Raw genomic sequence first — 22,455 nt, forward strand, 5'->3', positions numbered from 1 at the left:
ATTGTTGGTTTTGATCCATTATGACAATATAGTAGAGGTTTGGAGAATATATTGAATTTTGTCTACATAAAACTCAAACTTTGTGCATCAAATATAGGTCTTTCTCCCCCCAAAAGAAAATCAAGTATTGCAGGAGTTAATAAATAAGAATATTTGAAAGTGTTAATCATAAAATAACAAACCCAGCTTGTATAGCAGTTAATCTTTAACTTTTAACAAGTTTAGATGCAAAAATCAAAACATGAAGATATTGCAAGCATCAATCTGGAGTATTCTTGAGCACTAAATACGGATATAGTCTGAATAATAAATACGTTGAACAGTGAGTAGCTAACATGAGTAAATAGATCTTTTGGAAACTGAAAGGAAAAACCTGGAGTGGAATTCTATAATCACAAGGAAAATGTGAGACACCTACTGTCAAAATCCATGTACTACTGCAGGATGGAATGGTACAACAAACCACACAGCGAGTGAAGTTGCACGAGGACGTAGAAGTTTGTTTAGGGAAGTAAGAATAGGAGTCTACATGATCATAGAATACCTAGAGTCTATTAAGTATACAGCGAACCCAGGAAAGTTGCTCCTTTCTTCCTTAATGTTTACTCTGAGGCACAAGTTAAGGTAGAGACTCTAAGTCTATGATTAGAGCAATCTTCTGTAATTTCTCAAACCAGCTGGAATGTTGGTTCATTCAATGTTAGAGCAACCTCCTCTAACCTTCATAAGAATTTGTAGATTCGGTAAGTTTTTCAGGTTTTCTCTTTTTATTCTTTTCCTTGTTTAGTACTGTGTGGATTTTCAGAGTAGTGGGGTATGGATGTTAGGGCAGTTTCATGTTCCTCCTGCAGAATGTGGCAAGTGAGAGACATGACACATGCCTCTGCTGGCCACACCTGCAGGAAGTGCACCCAACTCCAACTCCACGAAAACCGAGTTAGGGAGCTGGAGCTGGATGAACTGTGGATCCTCTGGGAAGCTGGGGGAAAATTGAGAGGATGTACAGAGAGATGGTCACTCCTCAGGGGCAGGATAAGGGCAGTTGGGTTACAGTCAGGGGGCAGAAAGGGAACCGACAGACAGAGCAGGGATCCCCTGTGGCAGTTCCCCTCAGCAATAAGTATACTGTTTTGGATACTGCTGGTGGGGACAGACTACCAGGGGAAAGCCATAGTTGTCAGGTCTCTGGCACTGAGCCTGGCACTGTGGTGTTCTGCCTCTCAGGTGCCAAGGTCCAGGATGTCACCGATCAGGTTTACAAGATTCTGAAGGGGGAGGGTGAGCAGCCAGAAATCGTGGTACATATTGGCACCAATGATATAGCCTGAGATTGAGGACCTGAAAAGTGACTACAGAGAGCTAGGTTGGAAGCTGAAGATCAGGAAGAGTAGAGTAGTGATCTCAGGTTTGCTACTGGTGCCCTGAGACAGTGAGGTGAGGAACAGTCAACGAGTGCAGCTTAGCTCGTGGCTGTGCGACTGGTGCTGGAGGGAGGACTTCAGATATTTAGACCATTGGGATGCCTTCTGAGGAAGGTGGGACCTGTACATGAGGGATGGGTTGCACCTGAACTAGAGGGGCACAAATGTCCTGTGTGGGAGATTTGCTTGAGTGGTTCAGGAGGGTTTAAACTAGTTTGGCAGGGGGTGGGAACCAGATCTACACATCTGAGGGGGATAGCTGTAGATGAGACCGTAATAGATTCACTACATCTTATCGGGAAAGTTTTTCATCTGATGGAACAAAGGGATCGGTTAAAGTATGTCTGCTTTAATGCAAGGAGTGTCAGGAATAAGAGTGATGAACTTAGAGCATGGATCAGTACTTGGGGCTATGATGTCGTGGTCATAATGGAGACGTGGGTTTCACGGGGCAGGAATGGTTGCTGGATGTTCCAGGGTTTAGAACGTTTAAAAAGAACAGGGACGGGTGGGGGGAAATAGAGGCGGGGGTGATAATCAGAGAGTGCACCACAGCTACAAAAACGAAGGTTGTTGAGGAAAGTTTGTCTACTGAGTCAGAACGGATGGAAGTTAGGAACAGCAAGGGAGCAGTCACCTTATTGGAGGTCTTCTACAAACCTGCCAGTAGCAGTAGAGAGATTGAAGAACTCATAGGCTGGCAGATTTTGGAAAAGTGCAGACGTACCAGGGTTACTGTTATAGGTGACTTCAACTTTCCCAATATTGATTGGAACTCCTTAGTGCAGATGATTTGGATGGAGCTGTTTTTGTCAAGTGTGTTCAGGAGAGTTTCCTTGCTCAGTACATAGGCCGAAGAGGTGCGAGGCCATTTTGAATTTAGTGCTCGACAATGAACCAGGACAGGTGTCAGATCTCGTGGTGAGAGAACATTTTGGTGACAGTGACCACAACTGCCTCCCATTTACCACAGCCATGGAGAGGGAAAGGAGCAGTTACCATGGGAGAATATTTAATTGGGGAAAAGGAAATTATGACACTATCAGACAGGATTTGGTAAGTATAGATTGGGAGCAACTGTTCCACAGAAAGGGCACAACAGACATGTGGAGACTGTTTGTGTAAGGAGTACTTGTTGCAAGTGATGCATAAATTTGTTCCTCTGAGACAGGCAAGAAGGGGTAAGATTAAGGAGCCTTGAATGATGAGAACAGAGGAGCTTCTCTTCAAAAGGAAGAAAGCAGCTTACATGAGGTGGAGAAAGCAAGGGTCTAGCACGGCTTTAGAGGATTACAGGGTTTACTAGAAAGGAGCTCAGAAATGGACTGAGGAGAGTCAAAAGGGGGCACGAGAACAGCTTGGCAGGAAGGATTAGGGAGAACCCAAAAGCATTTTACTCATACATAAGGAAGAAGAGAATGATCAGGGAGAAGGTAGGGCCGATCAGGGATAGCATAGGGAACTTGTGCGTGGAGTCTGTGCAGATAGGAGAAGGCCTAAATGAATTTTTTGCTTCGGATTTCACTAAAGAAAGGGACCTTGTTGTGAATGAGAACTTTGAGGAGTGGGGAAACAGGCTTGAACAGATCGAGATTGATGAAGTTGATGTGCAGGAAATTTTGGCAAACATTAAGATTGGTAAGTCCCCAGGGCCAGATCAGATTTTTCATGGCTCCTCTGGGAAGTGAGAAAGGAGGTTGCTAAGCCGCTGGTGAAGATCTTTGCTTCCTCGCTCTCCACATGCCGGAGGATTAGAGGGAGGAGGATGTTGTGCTCTTTTCAAGAAGGCATTTGGGAAATCCCTGGCAATTACAGACCAGTCAATCTTCTGTTTGTGGTTTGGAAAGAATTCTGAGGGATAGGATTTATGACTATTTGGAAAAGCATAACGTGATTAAAGGCAGTCAGCATGGCTTTGTGAGGGGCAGGTCATGCCTCACAAACCTTTTTGAGTTCTATGAGGACGTGACAAGACAGGGTGATGAAGGTCGAGCATTGGGTGTGGTGTACATGGATTTCAGCAAGGCATTTGATAAGGTTCCCAACGGTAGGCTCATTCATAAATTCATGAGGTATGGGATACAGGGAGATGTGGCTGTTTGGATACAGAATTGGTTGGCTGACAGAAGGCAGAGAGTAGTTGCTGATGGAAAGTATTCTGCCTGGAGGTCCGTGGTGAGTGGCATCCTGCAGGACTCTGTTCTTGGGTTTCTGTCCTTTGTAGTTTTTATAAATTACTTGAATGAGGAGGTTGAGGGGTGGGTTAGTAAGCTTGCCGATGACACAAAACTTGGAGGTGCCATTGCTAGTATTGAGGACTATCGCAGGCTGCAGCACCACATAGACAGGATGCAGAGCTGGGCTGAGAAATGATAGGAGAAAGTGAGGACTGCAGATGCTGGAGATCAGAGCTGAAAATGTGTTGCTGGAAAAGCGCAGCAGGTCAGGCAGCATCCAAGGACCAGGAGAATCAACGTTTCGGGCATGAGCCCTTCTTCAGGAATGAGGAAAGTGTGCCAAGCATTATCTTAGCCTGCTTGGCACACTTTCCTCATTCCTGAAGAAGACCTGATGCCTGAAACATCGATTCTCCTGCTCCTTGGATGCTGCCTGACCGGTTGCACTTTTCCAGCAACACATTTCCAGCTGAGAAATGATAGATAAAGTTCAACCTGGATAAATGCGAAGCAATGCATTTTGGAAGGTTGAACTTGAATGCTGAATGTAGGATTAAAGACAGGATTCTTGGCAGTGTGGAGGAACAGCGGGATCTTGGTGTTCAAGTGCATAGATCCCTCAAAATTGCCAACCAAGTGGATAGGGTTATTAAGAAAGCATATGGCGTTTTGGCTTTCATTAACAGGGGGATCGGGTTTAAGAGCCATGAGGTTTTGCTGCAGCTCTACAAGACCCTGGTCTCACCACACTTGAAATATTGTGTTCAGTTCTGGTTGCCCTATTATAGGAAAGATGTGGAGGCTTTGGAGAGGGTGCAAAGAAGGTTTACTAGGATGTTGCCTGGACTGGAGGGCTAGTCTTACGAGGAGAGGTTGACTGAGCTTGGACTTTTTTCTCTGGAGAGAAGGAGGAAGAGAGGTGACCTGATCGAGGTGTACAAGGTAATGAGAGGCATGGATAGAGTCGATAGCCGTAGACTTTTCCCCACGGTAGGATTGACTGCCACAATGGGTCATAGTTTTAAGGTGTTAGGAGGAAGATATAGAGGTGATGTTAGAGTAAGGTTCTTTATGCAGAGTTGTGAGTGCGTGGAATGTGATGCCAGCGTTGGTGGTGAAAGCAGAGTCATGAGGGACATTTAAGCAACTGCTGGACATGCACATGGACAGCAGTGAATTGAGGGAAGCGTGGTTTAGGTTATTTAATTCATGGCACAACATCGTGGGCCGAAGGGCCTGTTCTGTGCTGTACTTTTCTGTGTTCTATGTTAACATGTACCAATCTGACTCTAAATGACTGAAATGCACACAGTGATATCAGGAATGATGGCCATGGGAACCGTGTACAAGATATTTAAATTATCTTCATACGAACATATCAAGTAAGTTAAAAATCACATACCAGGTTATAGTCCAACAGGTTTATTTGGAAGTTTTCTGGTGTTGTGTGATCTTTAACTTTGTCCAGCCTTGTCCAACACATGCACCTACACATCATATGAAGTAAGAACAGAGGTAGACCCTTAAAAGATCATGGCTGCTCTGTTTCAAACTCCGTATTGCCAATTACCCTTCAGTCTCCTGCTGAACATGAATCTATCAAGCTCTGCCTTAAAATATTCAATGACTCTGCCTCCACTACATTTTGAGGCAGAGAGTTTCATAGTTATAGAACCTTGAGAGAATAAGATTTTTCCGCATCTGACTTGAAAGGGCAATCTCTAATTAAACAGTGTCTCTAGCTCCGGCCTGATCTTCTAGTATGTAAACAGATAACAGTTCTGCTAAGTGTTTTCAGAATTATTAATGCAAGTTTGTCAAATTATTTATAAGTTTATGCAGATGCATAAAAATAACATGCTATAAAGCTGAAGTATAATCAGAAAGATTCTGGAAATACTCAGCGAGTCAGGCAGTATCTGGAGAGAGAAACAGTTAATGCTTTTCAATCGTTATCTGAACTGGGTAGAGACTGAAATGTAATAGCTTTTTGTGTGGGTGGAAAAGAACAAAAGTGAAGGCCTGTGCTGGGGTGAAAGATGGGAGTTATTGAATAATGAGAGTCAGTAGTGTAGGGCAAAAGGGAATGGTAAAGATATCAGCAAATTAGCAAAAGATGAGTGCAGATGAAGTGCAAGCTAATGAAGAGTTGTCATCTGATGCAAAAACGAGATAAGTAAGGTTAAGACCAACCCATGTAAGTGGAATAAAGCAATAGTGAGCCAGAGATTATGCTCTGAAATTGTTGACCTCAGTGTCAAGTTTAGAAGACTGTGACATGGCTAATCAAAAGATGAGATGCTGTACTTCTAATTTGTGTTGAACGTCACTGCAGTATGTTGAGAGCAGTATCAATTTGAGAAACAGGTGGAGAATTAAAATAGCAAGCCACCAGAAGTCCTTGCTTGTGAATTGAACAGAGGTGGCGTGCAAAACTGTCAACCAATCTGTGTTTGGCTTCCCCACTGTAAAGGAGCCTGCGTTGTGAGCAGCAGATATAGCATGCAGAAGTTGCTGCTTGTCCTTGAAGGGATTTGAGGTTTGCAGGGCCAATAATCTGAGGAGTAGCAGATAGAGTTTAGTTCAGATAAATGCGAGGCATTGCATTTTGGTAAAACAACAAGGGCAGGATCCTTACAATTAACATTAGGGCCATGGGTAGTGTTGTAAAACAGTGTGACCTAGAGGTTCAGGTATATTAATTCTTTTGAAAGTTGCATCATGTGTAGACAGTGTGATTAAGAAGACATTTAGCACACTTGCCTTCATTGCTCAGATCTTTAAGTATCGGAGTGGAAATGTCATGTTGAAGTTGTATAGGATGTTGATGAGGCCTCTTGTGGTGTACTGTATGCAATTCTGGTCACCCTGCTATAGAAAGGATGTTATTATATTGGAGAGGGTTCAGAAAAGAATTACCAGGATATTGCCAGTAATGAAGTGTTTGAGTTATAAAAATAGGCCGGGACTTTGTTCATAGGAGGTTTAGGAGTGACCTTATAAAGGTTTATAAAATCACAAGTGGCATAGATAAGGTGAGTAGCAAAGGTCTTTTTCCCAGGGTAGATGAGTAGGGCGGCATAATTTTTAAGGTGAGAGGAGAAAGTTTTAAAAAGAACATGAGGGGCAATCTTGTTACACATAGTGGTTCGTGTGTGGAGTGAACTGCCAGAGGAAGTGGTGGATGCAGGTACAGTAGCAATAGTTAAAAGACATTTGGATAGGTTTGTGAATAGGCAAGGTGTGGAGGGATATAGACCAAAGGCAGGCAGGTGGTAACAGTTTAGTTTGGGAACGTGGTTGGTGTAGATGAGTTGGACCAAAGCGTCTGTTTCTGTGCTGTATGACTCTGAGTGTATCTCCTCTGCCTATGCTCAAAAGTACCTTACAAAGGGAAAGGCTGGTAGAAGTGGACTACAATGTAGCAGAGGGAATGGTCCTTTCAGAATCCATGTCTGACATCTGCACTATCTGTGTTGAAAGATGAGTCCTTCAACATGGAGGTTGTGGTGTGGAAAGTGAGGACCAGTGGAACACATCATGGTTCTAGGAGGAATAATAAGCAGTGAGAGCACAGTGCTTAGAAATGGCCTGGGTATAGCTGACTTTCATGTTTGGAATTTGTAAGTTGACCAGTGCAAAAACTGGTGAAAGTTGTTCTGTTGTGATATTTTGGTAGTCTGATATATTGTGTCAACTATAATAATTTATAAATTAATAATGAATGGCAGTACAGGCTCAATGGGCTGAAAGTCTTACTTCCGTGAAGTGTTGTTATTCTAGCTAATAATTACTTCATTTCTATAAATCTGTATGCAGCTAAGTACAATAGTCAACATCAATATTGTTCATTCTTTTTGAACTTACTGGTTCATACTCATTCTCTGAACCATCAATTAATTTTGTTCACTTTGAAGTTGGCACCATTGATGTTGGATCAGCACGTCTAATGTTCTGGGATCTTGGAGGACAGGAAGAACTGCAGTCATTATGGGACAAGGTATTGTTGGTTAAGACTTTGTCAATAAATGTTCTACTTGAATCAAAAAACTGATAAGCCAATTTGAAAGTACAGCTTGTAGTACATCATATTTTATAAGTGACAGTCATTTTTATCAGCCATCCAGTACTTCACTGAATGACCATTCTTTGTAAAAATGTCTGGTTGAGTATTGACAGATTCCAACAGTGGAGGTTAACAAAACTTATGTTATGATAAAGCTGGAGGAGCACAATGTTTTGATTTGTTTGATTCTTTTTATGAGGTGGGATGTCACTGGTTAGGCCAGCATTTATTTGATAGACAGCAATTCAAAGTCAATCACATCAGTAGGCCTGGAGTCATATGTAGATCAGGACAGCAAAGATTTCCTTCCCTGAAAATGGGCTTTTCTGCCAGTTGACTCAAAATATGGTGACCACTACACTAGCTTTATTTAAATTCCACATTTTTTATTGAATTCAAGTTCCACCAGCTGCCATTATAGGATTCATACCCATATGCCCAAAACATTAACCTGAGGCTCTGGATTACTAAAGCATTGCCACTATTCTATACTTCCGCTTTAGTCCCACCATTCCAATAATCACTGCATAAATTAGAATGTTTTACCCAGTTACTAATTAGCTATTTTATCTATGTTGAGTTTTAAGTAGAGATTCATCGACCAGGTTTCTTTATTAAACAACAAAATAATTCCGTTATTGTGAAAGTGAAACTTATTTGCAAAAATTACAAGCTAGTTAACACATTGTTTGAAAGGTGGATGCATAAATATCTACCATCTAAACACACCAAAAATGCAAACACTCATCCATTTGCACCAGGAAAGGAGGGTGAAGAATTTCTGTCTCTGCAGAGATTCACCTCGAGGAAATAACACATTTTGGCCTAAGATAGTTAGTCTTTGAAGGCAAAAAAGGTTATCTTTGAGAGATTCAAAATAGCTGTCAATTGCTATTCATCAAACATAGTTGTTTGTCTCTGGGATATTTGCTAATGCAACATCCCCAGAATGGGGATCAAGGATTCTTTCAAATGCTCTTAAAGAAAACACTCTCTGATTTCATACTGATTCACGCTAGGAAGTTCCTTTCCTTCATCAAGCAGGTCACCAAATATTCCAATAAATATCCAGCGCAGAAACTGAAACCTGACCGTTTTGAATCCAGATAGCTGATATTGTAAACAAACACTTATCACAAGGAGTGCAAGTACCAAGAAATACCTTGCTTAAAACATAGTTCCAAAGTCCTTTTATTTATCTCTTCAAGAAACAAATAATTCCGATATACACAAGCTTTCAAACTCAAGACTGCAAAAAGTATTTAATAGTTGTTTGATAGTACAGAACTTGAGTATTGCTGGAAAAAAAAACCCAGTTTGTCGAAGCTTTTTGGCTTATGCACATTAGGACAATTCACAAGAATATTTCAAGGGGATAATCAACATTTATACTGCACGACACAAGGGTGCTGGGTGGACTCTGGTAGAGATGTTAGTGCAAGTATCCTTTGAATCACAGTTAACTGCCAGGCATTGTTCAAATTTTAAACCAGCATGTTAACTCTGATTGCTCAGGGTAATGCCTTGGCCAGTGAACCAGTGAATGGCTGAACATGTACTGTGCCTATTTCAACTCAACATGGCAATCAGTCTTCACTGATCTTTCAAGCATTATAGATGTTGGTTTTTCCCTTGAATTGGTGTTCTTGAGAATTATCTTGTTGAGTGTAAGGCAAAAAGCTTCACAAGATGATTAGGTCTGGCATGCTGATGCATGCAAGTTCCAGCAGATGTCACAAGACTCCTAGAAACGGGAATTATATTTGAATTCTTTTCATTCACTACATTGGAGACAATTATAATGTACACAGCTATCCTCACTAAGATCTGCTAAGTCAGGAATGAATGTTTTGTACAATTTAGTATACCCAATGATGCTTTTAGTTTCAAAGCCATTGAGGAAGGAAGCATTCATGGAAGAATCTATTGATTCTATAATCTGTGATTCTATAATCAGTATTATTAGTTTTCTGCATATTTGTTGCACTTCGTTTCATACTTAAGCACCCATTCTGAATTTGAATATTTCCCATTTCTGTTAATCTTTTTTTAAAATAAACTTAGCATTAGGATTTATTTCTAGATGGTCAGAATTGAAAGAAATGGTTTGGAGGTGCTGGGGTTGGACTGGGGTGGACAAAGTTAAAAATTGCACATCAGTTTATAATCCAAAAGGCTTATTTTGAAGCACTAGCTTTTGAAGCATTGCTGCTTCATCAGATGGTTGTGGAGCAAAATCATATCTGCTGTCAGTCTGCTATTCATCAAACATAGGTGGTTGTCTCTGGGGTATTTGCAAATGCAGCATCCCCAGAATGGGGATCAAGGATTCTTTCAAATGCTCTTAAAGAAAATACTCTCTGATTTCATACTGGTTCATGCTAGGAAGTTCCTTCAGCAAGCTGGTCACCAAATAATCCAATAAATATTCAACGCAGAAACTGAAACCTGACCATTTTGAATCCAAATATGTAATATCATAAACAAGCACTTATCACAAGGTGTGCAACTACCAAGAAATACCTTGCTTAAAAAATAGTTCCAAAGTCATTTTATTTATCTCTTCAAGAAACAAACAATTCAGATATACACAAGCTTTCAAACTCGAGACTGCAAAAAGTATTTAATAGTTGTTTGATAATATAGAACTTGAGTATTGCTGAAAAAAAAAACCCCAGTTTGTTGAAGCTTTTTGGCTTACGCACATCAGGACAATTCATAAGAATATTTCAAGGGGATAACCAACATTTATACTGCACGACACAAGGGTGCTGGGTGGACTCTGGTAGAGATGTTGGTGCAAGTATCCTTTGATGATTCACAGTTAACTGCCAAGCAATGTTCAAATTTTAAACCAGCATGTTGACTCTGATTGCTCAGGGTAATGCCTTAGCCAGTGAATGGCTGAACTGTTTGCCATGTTGAGTTGAAATAGCAATCAGTCTTCCCTGATATTTCAAGCAGTATAAATATTGGTTTTTCCCTTGAATTGGTGTTCTTGAGAATTGTCTTGTTGAATGTAAGACAAAAAGCTTCAAGATCATCTGCTCCACAACCACCTGATCAAGGAGCAGCGCTTCGAAAGCTGGTGCTTCTAAATACACCCGTTGGACTATAACCTGGTGTGTGATTTTTAGAATTGAAAGAAAGGTTTTTAAACTTGTGGTTAATGTTATTTAACCATATTTGAAGTACTGTGCACAGTTTTCATATTATTTCAGAATTTCTTTACAGGCAAAAATGTTTAGGAGAGTTGTACTTATTGGTTGCAAGCCTGCTGGTGACTAGTAAAGCCTATTCTGGCAGATTCTTCAGAGTAGTTGCTGTTTAAGATAATTAGATTTATTCTTCTCCTTTTCTCTATTACATTAGCTCTTTGCTCAGTCTCAGAAGTGTCTGTAGCACTCCTGACATGGCATCTCCAGGCATCATGATCTATGCACTGTGCTTTCCGCTGGTAATGCCAAGAGAAGGTTTTTTTCAGGGAGTCCTTGATTGTGCCTGGAGCTGCTACTCCATTTACCCAGTCATGATTTTGTCATACCTGCAGCACAGCTGGCTTTTCTGGAGTGTAACCTCAAAACTGATGGTACTGGCTGTTTCCAGAACCTCAATGTTTATGATGCGGTCATGCCAACTGATTTGATGCTGTGAAGGCAATATTATTGAAGCACTTTAGAGTGTTCACATGAGTACAGAGCCCATGCCTTGGTGTTATATAGAGAGGTGATACATCTTGAATAAAAAATATCCCTATAGGAAGCCTTTTTTTAAAAAAGTCCTCTTATCAGAGTTAAACACGCAGCACTGGAGATAGAATAAAATCGATTTGCAAGGATGATATCAGAATTAAGGGTATACTTTTCGAGAAAGGTTGATTAGACATAGATTCTTTGCCATATATATGCCTTAACCCAAGCCTGAGCACTCTGTTAAATACCTGACACCCTATTCACCTTACACTCTAACCTCCTAACCAACTGCTATCTAACTTACACACTTAACCTTCTACAGCAACTTAAAATGACTGGCTGTGCTGCAAGACATTTAAATCACAGAACACTATCCCCCACTTACTGCTGCAAAGGGGCCATGGTTTCCATGTGAATTCTCTTCAATAATGGAATTGTGGATTCCTGAACAGGTTTTTAACAGGATGCCCCTGTTCAGGAATCTCCAGTGCAGAAGCCATTTCACCTTAACTGCCAAAATTTTAATCTGATCAGGGACAAACATTCAATCAAACTAATTCCTGGGATTGAGGGATTGTCGTGACAGGAAATATTAAATAGATAGGGATAATATTTTCTTGACTTTTAGAAGAATTAGAGCTGATAGGGTAAATGAAGGAAGAATGTTTCCCCTGGCCAATGGTCTAGAACCAGGGGACATATCCTTGGTGTTTTGGACTGAGATGAAGAGGAATTTCCTTACTCAGAAGATGGTGAATCTTTTGAATTCTTTGCCCTAGAAGGATCTGGAAGCTCAGCCATTGAGTATATTCAAGACTGAGATTATTTGATTGATTTTTCAACATGTAAAAACATCAAGGGATATGGAGATTGTGCGAGAAAATTGTGTTGAAGTAGAAGATCAGCCATGCTGTCATTAAATGGAAGAATGGGCTTAAATGGTCTGGTGGTATGTTCCTGCTCTTTGTTTTTATGATCCTATATTAGCAATTCCTGATTTAATGCATCTTGGTTGCTCAGATACGTACAGCAAGCTAGGTTTCATACTTCAGTAAAGTGTAGGTCTAGGAGTTATTTGGTCGAAGGTTGTAAGATGCTGAAGGATCAAAATTGTGTTTGTGCGAGCCCTTTAATTTGCCTGAGTATACTGGAGAAGATTGGAGGGCGACAAGTTATATAAACAAACTAGGTTAGTTGTTAGATTCTTCTTTTCTATAGAGCAATTAATTTTTGTACCTGTAATTAAAGCTGAACTGCTGAGGGACTGGCCAGTGTAAGGTAAGCTGCGACAATTAGAAGCAAAAAAAGTGCAAGGTGTATAGTATGTGTCTATATATGTTTGATGTGAGGAGGGCAGCTTCAAAGAGCGATCAATTATAACTGTCTTTTTAAAAAAAAATTGCCAATCAAACCTTGACAATAGGAAGAAAGTTGAGGAACAGTGGCCACAGAGGAGGAGGAATGAATGAGTGCCTTTATGTTAATTAAAATAAGGCTTTTTAATGATCTTGGCTGATGGTCTCAGATGTACATGTACTCATGGGAAAAATGAAAAAGAGAAAAGGAATGTACATTGTAGATGTTGCTTTAATGAGAAGAATAAGATAGCCCGGTATTTATAGTTTTGGGCTATAATACAGGGGTGTAAATTGTTATTGTGAAATTGTCTTCAAGAAAAATGGTGATTGAAATTGTTCGATTGTCAGGGCTGATAAGGTCTCTAATAAAGAATTACCATGGTAATTCTACAAAAACAATCTCTCTTGTAAAACCTCTCACCGAATACAATCAACATCATGAATAAACTGATGGTCAAAAGGGCTGTATCAGGCACCCTAGTCAACAGAATGTCCATACAAACAGTTGTTTTGAAGAAAAACAGCTTTGTAAGAAGGAAGGACAGATGATGCTCAAGAGGACATACTCTAACAATAATCAAGGACAGAAATAACAGGCCAAATTAGGGGGAGCAGATTTAGGACTGAATTGAGAGGGAACTTTTTCACCCAGAGGGTTGTAAATCTCTGGAATTCCTTGCCCAGAGAAGTAGTTGACTCTACTTCAGTAAATGTTTTTAAAGCTAAGATTTTTTTTAACAATAAAGGCATTAAAGGGTACTGTGAGAAGGCGGCTAAGTAAATCTGAGTCCACGAAAAGATTAGACATGATTTTATTGAATGGCGGAGCAGGCTCAAAGGGCCAGATGGCCTACTCCTGCTCCTCACTCTTAGGTTCTAAATTTAAATGGGAGAAAAAGTTTATCCAATATACCTATCTGGCTATTAAAAATGGTAAGCGAGCTCAAGATTCCAAAGGTATTGCATTGATAGGTGGTATAGTATTGCAGAACTAATTGGAAGCAGTAGATTGTCACCCAATATAGCTTTACAGTCCACATACTATTATTTGAGAGTTTATGCCCAAACCTGTGACAATACTATGGCTTTAAGAGGTGCATTTTGCCCTTTTTTTTTGTGAAAAGAGATTGAGACAAAGGTGAAGAACTGTTTGTTTCAAGCCAGTAAAACAAGCCAAGGCCTCACAAGCTGTTTGTTTTAAAATTGGAACAATAGAAGAAGCTTGACCCTACACATTTAGGTGTAGGGTCAAGCTCCCACAGGACCAGAATTTTAGTCTAACTTTCAATAGTTGCTGGGGTCTTGAAGCTTTCTCTTACAGCTAAAAGCTGAGGTTTTCTTCCTGTTGCTAGAATTACACTGAATTTATCTTTGCCTAGGGTGTGGTTATGGTGTGTTATTAAATTGGAACAGTTGCTGTTTAGTTGTTATATAATTTATTATTCACTAAGTTTTCCAATAGAGTTATGTTATTTTTCCTTTTGTTTGCATTTTAATGGTGTATGGTATACGAATAAAGTGTGTTTTGCTTCAAATCTGATAGTTTGACCAATTGAATTTCATCCAGAACACCATGCTTTATGCCTGCTTTCAAAAATGAGAAAAAGTTGGGATCTTGGCCATTTTCTTAAAATATTTTGAGGTGGCTTGATCAGGTCCATTACAAGCCTAGTTGGGTTTGCATGCAGTTGAGATTTTAAACATTAGGAATCATTGTGTCACTGCAGCAAGTTAACGAGTGATAAGTTATGTTCAGTAGAAGGGTGTATTTTCATGCATTGTTGTATCTTGGGCTATTTCATTGTTAGAGGTATCACAAAATGCAACATTGTTTGTTTATTTTGCGAATAAATCACATTTTGTGCACGATGACCAAAATCTAAATTGAATTTTGAAAGAAATCCAAGCCTTTTTGAGAGAAACTGAGGAAATAGGGAAGAAGGGAGGAAAGAAATAGACTCTTGACTTTTCATCACTTGTCCTTGAAGAGAAATAGGAAGGACCATATGGAAGATCAAAGGTGAGCCAGTGATAGTCGACCAAAATATACAAATTGATTGGGCAATTTTAAAGGCAATGTATTACGTACTAAAAGGATGGTCAAAAGACAGAAAGGGAAATACGAATGGATGGCGAACACAATGCTATAAGAAGTATGAGGAAAGATGTTTTGGACTTAGCTCCTAGATCAGCCATGACTTAATTGAACTGTGGTGAAATAGGCTCATGAGAGAAAGTCTACAGCGGTTCATGTACACATCAGTGTTTGCTTGAGCCAGATGAATTATGCAGATTGCGTAGCATAGATACAGACCACTAAACCCCAACAGCTGCATGCTATTATTCATCCATTCACTAGATTTGACTGTCTCCACCATTCTATTCCTTTTTCTCTTCTGTTTGTGTGGTTACTGTTGGCCTCAGCTACAACTAGTGAAAGTTGAAGAGGTTTCTATGGAATTCCTTACAGCATTTATTAATGACTTGCTTTCATCTGTGAACTGTTGCATATTCAATTCTGTACCATGCTTCCTGTACTGGCTACGAGATTCATTCTCCCAGTCGCTGCTACTTGATAGAGGTCACATGATTTCAGCAAGCTAGGAAGCACATTGGTACATAAGACCGTAAGATGTATCAGCAGAGGAAGCCCATTTGGCTCACTGAGTCCTCTTCACCATTCATTGAAGATCATTGCTGATTTGATAATCCTGAACTGCACTTTCTTGTCTTTTAAAACAGTAATCCTTGATTTTCTTAATGATTAGAAATTTGCCTGTCTCCACCTTGAATATATTTAGTGACCTGACCTCAACAGTCCCCTGTGGTAAATAACGCCACAGATTCGCCACTCTCTGAGAGCAAAGAAATCCTCCTTATCTCTTTATTAAATGGGCAACTCCTTGCTTTTTAAAATTGTGACAGTATTGCATTCCAAGCAGTTGGAACACTCATGTGGAATGATCTTGTCTACATTGTCCACTTTGAGTAGTGTTTAAAAACTTCTGTCTGGTGACCCTTCAGCCTCCTAATTTATAGAATGAAGAGGACAGCTTATTCAATCTTTATCAATAGATGTAATTGCTCAGTTGTCATATTAATTCATTTTCCGTACTTCCTCCAGTGTTACTGCATCTTTTATTAATGGAGACCAGAACACACCAAATGTCATGTGGTTTAACCATGGCTGTGTGTAAGTTTGACATAACTTTTTTGATTTTTAATTTGATCCTTTTAAAAACAAGCCCCAGTGCTTGCTTGCTTTAACTTTGTGTTGCTAATATTATTGACTGATGGAATTATTTTCTCGGACTCTCTTCCCATAAAGGGTTTTTTATTTTCCAGGGACCCTGTGGTCTCCTTTCTCTTGTGTAGATTGAAGAGCACCCAAATCTGTTTAGTGATATTGCTAGAGGTTAATTTATTTAAACCATTAATCTATCATGATTAATGTTAATAGGTCTACCACCTGTTCATCCTTCCCATTAGTTCACATACTGGTAGCATTGTCTGAAACTCAATTCTACGGTGATGGGTCAACTACTGCAGATACCATAAATTTAATGAGGTTTATAGGGACAGTCATACAAACCTGATTTATTGATTGGAATATCTAATTTTGGTCCAAAGTTTCAATCTCCTGTTGAGAACTGTGCCATCTGGAATAAACTCAACAGCAAGCAGATATTATTGTATATTGACCCACATAATTTTCACAGCACTGTACAGGAAGGAGAAAAAAAAAATGAGCAAAGCAGGATGAAAGAACAAAATTGATTGCAGATGGAATGGTTAATGTTAAAGAAAACTCTTTTTTTAAGGTTTTCAAGTAGTAGAGAAGGAGTATGAAAAGTTGCATTAATTTCAAAGGTAAAGGACAGTGTGATTAAAAGAACAGCACTGGAGTAAAGAAGATGGAGAACAAAGAATAGACCAGTGGTTTGCTCCTCTGACAATGTGGAAATAAAGCTGGCTAGTATTGATGGGGTATGTTGTGTATATGTCATTGATGATAAGGTGAACATCCCACAGTTAATTCATAGAGCAGTGGAGAATTAAGAGCCTGGCAAGCATAATGTGCAAAGACTGCATTTTTTTATGTTTCATTATTCTTGATTGTGGACTAAAGTAGAAAAAGAACTGTTTTGAAACCAATGACTGTGGAAGGAATTGCTGCACTTTTTTTAAAAAAAAAAGCACAACTGGAACTTACTGTGAGATACAACACCAAATTAATGGAGTGGGGATGCAGAGTGAGATTCGTCCAGCAACAGCTTTCTGATTGGGTTACACTGTTGTGACAGTTGTGGATACTGGAAGTCATCCATCTGAGGACATCTCTGGTTGGCTCCAGACAAGTGCAACATTTTGAGTGTTTATGATAATGGAAAAAGCCTCAAGACTGCTGAATGGCTAGCTTGTAGATTTCTTTGCAGTACAAGTAAATGAAGCCTGAGAAAACAGTTATTTTCTGCCACCAATTGCTATAAGCTGTCCCCTTTAACCAGTTACTGAGAGACTTTACAATTAATGTACCAGTCAGCCCATGTATCCTGTGAAGAAGTTAAAGAATTTAGAGAAGGTGATCAGAGAATGTAAGGTCTTGGGAAACATGAGAAAAATCTAGGCAGTCTTTCTCCAGTGTTTATTTTTTCCCCTCCAGACATAACATCAGTGTTTCTTTGTTTCTCTGTTTGTTTGTAGGGATTTTAAAAATGGGGTTAATATTCCAGTAGGATTATTCATAGTTTTGTTTTATGTGTAGTTAGAACTTACTTATCTTTAATAAACAGTAGTTCTTGGTAAATACAAGAACATTTGCAATGTTTCCTGTTGGCCTTCATTTGCATCAGACAGGAAATTTCGGATTTTGCATATTTCAGTTTAATCTTTAAATATTTATGGTGAATCAGAGCATGGTAGAGCTTGAGAATCAAGTGGGTTAAAATAAAGGATAATTGAAATTTGTCACACACCCTTTAAAAATTACCCAGGCGAGGATTTGACACATCATAACCGTCAAGGCTATTGGCTAAGTGCTGGTAAATGGGATTATGTTGAAGGTCAGTTATTTCTCAAGTTTTGGTGTAGACTCTATGAGCTGAAGGGCCACTTATGCATAGATTCTGTGAAATGTGGGGTTTTGCTGGGAATAGGGAGTGTGGAACCAGAGTGCCTTGTTCAGAAAGAATTTAGGTATTTGTTTCTTCTTTCATTGGATGTATGTGACATGTTTTACTGCAGTTATTATTCATCTATAATTCTTCTGAGAAAGAGGTATGGGGCAGTCTTCAATTGCCTCAGTACTTGTGGCAATGGCAGTTCTATTGTCTGAGGTGAATTTTGAATGTTGACAAGTAATGGCTCAAAGTTATAACCCATTTTTAAATTCTTTGATGGGATTTAAGCGACAAGAGGACAGAATTTATTGGACATTTCTAATTGCCTTTGAGAGATGGTCATGATAAGACAACTTCTTGAACTATTACAATGTTTCTGGTGCAGGTGTGCACTCACTGTGTGGTTAGAAACAGACTTCTCTGATTTTGATCCAGTGATAGTGAAGGAATGGTGATATAGTTTTAATTCACAGTGGAGTTTTAAAAAATTAATTCATGACTTGTGATGTCACTGGCAGAACAAATATTTATTACCCATCCCTAGTTGCCCTTGAGAAGGTGAAACACAGTTTGTGTTTTGATGCAGGCACATTAAAGGCATGTTGATATATGTCCAATTCAGAATGATAAGTAGGCTGGAGGGGAGCTTGCATATAGTGATGTTTCCATGTATCTGCTGCCCTTGTCCTTCTAGATGGAAGTGCATATTGGTTTAGACGATGCTGTCTAAAGAATTTTGATGAACTTTTGCAGTGCACCTTCCAAATGAAACACTGCTGCTAATGTGCGATGGTTTATGAAGGAGCAAATGTTTGTGGACGTGGTTATAAATTGAGCAGGCTGATATTTTCTGGATGGTACCAAGCTTCTTGAGTGTTGGTGCTATACTTATCCAAGCAACTGGTGAATATTCCATTACACTCCTGACTTGTGATTCATAAGTGGTAGAGAGGCTTTGGGGAGGCAGAAGGTGATTTGCGTGCTGCAGAATTCCTAGTGTCTGACCCATTCTTGTAGCCACAATATTTATATGGTTAGTCTGGGTCAGTTCTGGTCACTGTATCCCCAGGATGTTGATAGTGGGGGATTGAATGATAATAAAATTGAGTGTCAATTGTCATGTTAGATTCTTTTGTGTTGGATATGGCAATGACCCATCACTTGTGTGGCATGAATATTACTTGCCACTTGTAATACAAGACTGGATACTATCCATTTGAGCATGGACATCTCAAGTATCTGAGGATTGTATAGATTAATCTCTCAGTAGTTATTGGGGAGCTGAGAAGATTAAGGAGCTAAGCAATGTTGTGAAGATGGGAGAAGATATCCTTAATGACCAAATGGAGAAAGGATGGCTTGGGATTGATCAGTACATATTGTTTTCATAACTCTATACTTGATGAAGAGTTCAGGTAAAAATGGAAGCCCGTTTTTATCAGATCTGTCTATCGTATTTCTTTTGTGACAGTCTGACTTACCTATTCATTTTACTCACTATTGATCCTATTCCTTACTTACCTGAAAGCACCCAATGTCTCCAATGATGGAGGAGGAATTGCCTATGTCCTCAAAGACTATTTGTGGTCCAGTCACACAGATGGCAGGGAAAGTAAGGAAGATTTCTTAAAGAAGTGTAATTTGAGTAAATTTTACTATTTGAAGTATTTGCCTATATTTTAACTGATATAAGCATCCAGTGGAAAATTCTTAAACTCCACACTTGTTGCCACTTCCATAGAAACATAGAAAATAGGAGCAGGAGTAGGCCATTTGTCCCTGCAAGCCTGCTTTGCCATTCAATATGATCATGGATGATTATCCAGCTCAGTACCCTGTGCCTGCTTTCACTTCATAACCTTTGAAACCTTTAGCCCTAGAATGAAATCCAGCTACTTGTTGGAAACATTCAATGTTTTGGCCTTAAGCTTTTCTGAGGCAGAGAATTCCACAGGCTTCCCAGTCTGTTGGTGAAGAACTTGCTCCTCCTTTTAGTCCTAAATGTTCTCTGCCAGGGAATACTTAGTAGACAAGCCAGAGACTTGAAGAACACAGCAAGCCAAGCAGCATCAGGTGGTGGAGAAGTCCACGTTTTAGCACCAAAAGCATTGACCTCCACCTCCTGATGCTGTCTGGTTTGCTGTGTTCTTCCAGCCTCCTGGTTGTCTACCTTGGATTCTAGCATCTGCCGTGTTTTCGTCTCTAACCATTGTATCCTTAGTCTGTGGTGTCTGGTTCTGGACTTGCCAGTCATTGGAATGTTCTTTGTGTTTACCTTGTCTAGTTCTGCTAGAATTTTTTTGGTGTATGTGAGATCTCTTCTAATTCTTCTAAACTTCACTGAATATAGTCCTAACTGTTATGACACAGGGTAAACCCTCCTGCTTAATTTAAACCCAGCAAGACAGAAAAGATTTATCCCGTGCAGCAATCTGTAACAATTGGGCGGCACAGTGGTTAGCACTGCTGCCTCACAGCGCCAGAGACCCGGGTTCATTTCCCGCCTCAGGTGACTGACTGTGTGGGTTTCCTCCGGGTGGTCCGGTTTCCTCCCACAGTCCAAAAATGTGCAGGTTAGGTGAATTGGCCATGCTAAATTGCCCGTCGTGTTAGATGAAGGGATAAATGTAGGGGAATGAGTCTAGGTGGGTTGCGTTTCGGTGGGTCAGCGTGGATTTGTTGGGCCAAAGGGCCTGTTTCCACACTGTAAGTAATCTAATCTAATCTAATCTAATTCAAGTGGCCAAGAGCTATTTAAAGTAAAAATTAACAACTTTATTTCTTAAAGTAAAACAGAGAATAATTAACTAACAACTCTTTGTTAGTTCCTCTAACCTATCTTTTACCTTCCCTTCTATAATACTAGTCCGATAAAACTCCCAATTAAGACCTATAGAAAAATTGAAATTTTAAAACCAGCCAGCAGTTGAATCTTCTCTTTATCTTAGTCAGTAGATTGGCTCTCCAGGTCAGTGTTGAGGTTTTTCTCTGTGCAAACTCCTTCTCTAGACAGGTACCTCTCCGAGTTCTGACGAGCAATCTATGGCTGTTGGTGTGTTGGCAGTTCTCCTCCCAATTGTTCAATTTTCCCCAGTCCTATACCCTAAAGCATCGGATTGTGTCATTGGCTTTTAAGATTGTCTGTCTACTCAATTCAAACTTGATTGGAATTTAGTATTTCTCCAGGTATAATTCAAACTGATTGGCCTAATTCAAATCTGTTTTGTCGTTTCCTGGAAACTAGCTACCCCAGTAGCTGGAGCACGTTACATTGTATCTTATTGAGAACACTTGGTGCTGTCACTGCTAGCTCTTAAAGATGTAGTACACCCACTCCTTTCTAACATAACTGATCCAGTCTTTCTTCATACATCAGTCCTGCCATAGAATCATAGAGGTAGTCTGCAGTACGAAAGAAGGAACTCTGGATCAACAAATCTGTGCCAGTCAAAATAACCTTCTCACTATTCTAATCCCAGGAATCAAACTGGAACCAGTCCATCAGTTTAATTCTGACTTATTTCAAGTAACAGTATCTTAAGTATCAAAATTCTGTACTAGGTTTATGTAAAAATCAGATTAAAATTAACAACATCATTAAATTTGTAGCTAAAGTGATTAATTATTGATTAAATGCATTGAGTTATACACAAGCATAACATTTTTCACACAGCATATTAGCCTGAAAATATGACTAGCACTCAAATAGTCTGTATTCTAAAACAGGATTTGATTTATACAAACATTCTAAAGCTGTGTCCTTGGCAAGAAATTATACATTGACAGTGTACAACTTTGTTCAATGATACTGCAGAAGATTTGTTATAGAGACTGCAAAGCCAGTTATGTTCTATTTGTATGCTGTCACAGTTTATGAACTTTTTTTTTCATTTTAGTATTATGCAGAATCCCATGGAGTAATATACGTAATTGATTCCACTGATGAAGAGAGATTGTCTGAGTCAAAAATAGCTTTTGGTATGTATTATGCAAAGAGAACATCTATATTATTTAATGAGCGAATGATGTGTATGTTTATAGGCATTCTGCCCATATTGAGAATGAGTGTAATGTGTAACATTCTTTGAAAGTCACTCATTTGGGATTTTGGCTCCTATCTGACTTGCTGTGTTTGATTTTTGGGTCAGAATACTTTTGTGTACTTATCAAGGTGAGAAAGATCAATGCTTGAGAGTGAATACATATCCCTTTTTGAACTATGTGTCAATATTAAGCATTTAGGTTAAGAGAAGCATGGACCAGATCAAGCATAATTGAGGCCCAGCACGATATGCTTGAAAGACTATAATGCTGAACTTTTTATTTCTTTATTGTTCTAATTTATTTCCAAGATCCTGTACCTAGGTAATTTTGTACCTAAGGTGGTGTCATGTGTGACAACTTGGTAAACTTCTCACTGCACTCCTGTGTGTACATATGACAATCAACCCAATTCTAATCCTAATCCTTTCACTGCCATAACCTCAGCATCTGTGTGATATGGCTTTTCTAGCAAAGCTGCTGATTATAATAAATCTTGTCAAGTGTTTGCAACACATCAAGGGATTTTTTTTCCATCCTGTCATTTTTGGTTGAATTCTAGCTGATGTGCTTGGATTGA

General features: G+C 39.4%; 1 protein-coding gene across 2 annotated transcripts in view; it reads left to right on the plus strand.

The window, feature by feature from the left end:
* The window catches only part of arfrp1 (ARF related protein 1), a 36,692-nt gene that overhangs the window by 7,937 nt on the left and 6,300 nt on the right, over positions 1–22,455 (plus strand). For both annotated transcript variants that reach the window (XM_043710321.2, XM_043710320.2), the window contains exons 4-5: positions 7,516–7,598; positions 21,731–21,812. In XM_043710321.2, the coding sequence (XP_043566256.1) occupies positions 7,516–7,598; positions 21,731–21,812 (165 nt within the window). The remainder of the gene's footprint in view (positions 1–7,515; positions 7,599–21,730; positions 21,813–22,455) is intronic.

Source organism: Chiloscyllium plagiosum, unplaced genomic scaffold (assembly GCF_037043375.1).
Source record: "Chiloscyllium plagiosum isolate Xiang-an unplaced genomic scaffold, Cpla_swu_hap1 HiC_scaffold_15, whole genome shotgun sequence".
Taxonomy (NCBI): Eukaryota; Metazoa; Chordata; class Chondrichthyes; order Orectolobiformes; family Hemiscylliidae; genus Chiloscyllium; species Chiloscyllium plagiosum.